Source organism: Nanorana parkeri, unplaced genomic scaffold, assembly GCF_000935625.1.
Source record: "Nanorana parkeri isolate BGI_ZX_2015 unplaced genomic scaffold, ASM93562v1 scaffold237, whole genome shotgun sequence".
In the NCBI taxonomy this organism is placed as follows: domain Eukaryota; kingdom Metazoa; phylum Chordata; class Amphibia; order Anura; family Dicroglossidae; genus Nanorana; species Nanorana parkeri.
In genome coordinates, this window is record NW_017306505.1 from 1,678,371 (window position 1) to 1,680,853 (window position 2,483).

General features: G+C 50.9%; 1 protein-coding gene across 1 annotated transcript; it reads left to right on the forward strand.

Moving 5' to 3' along the window:
• Nucleotides 1-241: 241 nt before the first annotated feature.
• LOC108786966 (regulator of telomere elongation helicase 1-like) lies at nt 242-2,119 on the forward strand (the record flags this gene model as incomplete). Its single annotated transcript, XM_018556387.1, has 3 exons — nt 242-403; nt 1,172-1,370; nt 2,026-2,119. Coding segments are annotated over exons 1-3 (395 nt in total), but the record flags the coding sequence as incomplete, so codon positions are not given.
• Between the last annotated feature and the right edge of the window lie 364 nt (nt 2,120-2,483).

The window sequence follows — 2,483 nt, forward strand, 5'->3', positions numbered from 1 at the left end:
CTAGCGCTTACTTTACCGCCTATTTTTGGATCCCCCTTGCCTCAATAGCAGGCGCAGCTGTTTGAGAACACCGGGCGGACACACCCCCTCAGCATCCCGGTGTCCGCGGTCCTGACTGTTACTGTGTCACTGTTCCCTCAGATCTACGCAGTCTCAGCTCCATCAGCGAACCATTGGTGAACGCGCCCGTGACGTCACCTAAGTGGGTAGGGCGTGCTGTGTCCACGTGACGTCACGACGTACGGGCGGGAAGTGTGAAGCTGAGGCTGTGAGAGAGGCGGTCCCGGTGACAGGAGCGGACATGCCTCAGATTCAGGTGGCCGGGATCCCCGTGGACTTCCCGTTCACCCCGTACAAGTGCCAGGAGGATTATATGAGCAAAGTCATCGAGTGCCTGCAGCAGGTGCGCCGCCATTTCTGTCCTCCCGCTGGAGCCTGACCAGTGAAGATAATTCAGGGGTGGGGCCTTTGGTGTATAGAGGAGCGGCTCCGCGTTTAGGGGCGGGGCTTAAAGTGAGGCGAATGACCTGTATTATTGGTGCCATTGAAGGGGAGGAGTCTAGTGTAGGAGAAGGAACTTGTCAATGACTGAAATGGCAGGGGAGGAGATACAGTGAAATGGTCTCTGCCTTCTGTATAGGGAGGAGGAGCTTATTCTGTGTATAAGATGTCAAAGGAGGAGGGGCCTGCAATGTAAATGGAGGGGGAGGAACCTGTACTGTGAATAATGTCAGAGGGGAGGAGTTTGTAATGTTAGAGGAGGAGCCTGTACTGTTTTTAGAGGGGGAGGAGTCTGTAATGTTAGATGAGGAGCCTGTTCTTTGTATAGAACAGGGGTAGCCAAACTTCGGCCCTACAGCTGTGGTCAAACTACAAATCCCGTCATGCCTGTGGCTGTCAGAGCCTTGCAGTGCCACATGGGATTTGCAGCACAGCTGAAAGGCCGGCTACCCCTGGTATAGAGAGGGAGGAGCCTGTAATATGTATAGGGGAGGGAGAGCCAGTACTTAGGGGGGGAGGGGACTTTACTGTGTATAGAATATAAGGGGGTGGAGCCTCTCATGTATACGGCTGGCTCTGGATTTATAAATCAAAAGTTAATGTCGCGTGTGATGTCTTACTTGTACACACACCGGAGCAATGTGTTTATATTTTGTTTCCCCCTCTGCAGGGTGTTAATGGCGTCCTGGAAAGTCCAACGGGCACAGGAAAGACGCTGTGCCTGCTATGTGCCACGTTGGCATGGCGTCAGCATTTCAAGGACAATATCACTATGCAGAAGATCAAAGAGCGGATGAATGGGGGCGAGCTGTTCCCGGACCGCCCAGCGTCAGACTGGGGGAGCGGAGAGGCAAACGCACAGGGCTCAGGTACCATCTCTGTCCGGCTTTACTATGGGTAGCCATACATACTAGTCTCCTATGTCTGGCCGTCTGCAGGTCCCCCTGTGAGAGTGAAGGGGGGGACGGGCTGGTCCGGTATTTCTACACATCTCTGATGCTATTATTGGGGAGAATCAAAGATGGAAAATCCCTCAAATACTGAAACCGGAGAACATGTACTATGGGTAGTAAAGGGTTAGATCTTCTGACAACGTGCTGCCCGTGCGTTCCTGCCCCGGTGACAACCTCACCCCCCCATTTATTGTAGGGGCATCAAAGGGGCAGGAAGTGAGGGCAAATCTGTTGTAACTTTTCCCCTGCTATCCAAAAGAGATAAGAGAGAGATATATACACTATATTGCCAAAAGTATTGGGACGCCTTTACACGCACATGAACTTTTTAATGGCATCCCAGTCTTAGTCCGTAGGGTTCAGTATTGGGTTGGCTCCGCCCTTTGCCGCTATAACAGCTTCAGCTCTTCTGGGAAGGCGTCCACAAGGTTTAGGAGTGTGTCTATGGGAATGTTGGACCATTTGTGAGGTCAGGTACTGATGTTGGAGGAGAAGGCCGGGCTCGCAATATATATGTGTATATGTGTACATAAATAATCAAAGTAATATGGATTTTTTTATTTAATTCCAGCATATTACAGTGATATCCCCAAGATTATCTACGCTTCCCGGACACACTCTCAGCTGACACAGGTCATTAGTGAACTCAAGCAAACCGTGTACAGGTAATTTTATATTTCTTTCTTTTCTTTTCTTGACTCGCAACACAATTCCAAAGCATATAGCTTTATAGCTGTATATCTGCAGTGTAATACCATCCAGAGTACTGTTGCCTGGTCTAACCAGCTGCGGAGTGAGATTTTGCGATGTCAGTGCTGTGCAGCTCACTGTTCTTGCTAGGAGAGGAAGCTGTACTGTTCTCCTTGCTAGGAGAGGAAGCTGTACTGGTCTCCCTGCTAGGGGAGGAAGCTGTACCGGTCTCCTTGCTGGGGAGGAAGCTGTACTGGTTTCCCTGCTGGAGAGGAAGCTGTACCTGCTGGAGAGGAATCTGTACTGGTCTCCTTGCTGGGGAGGAAGCTGTACCGGTCT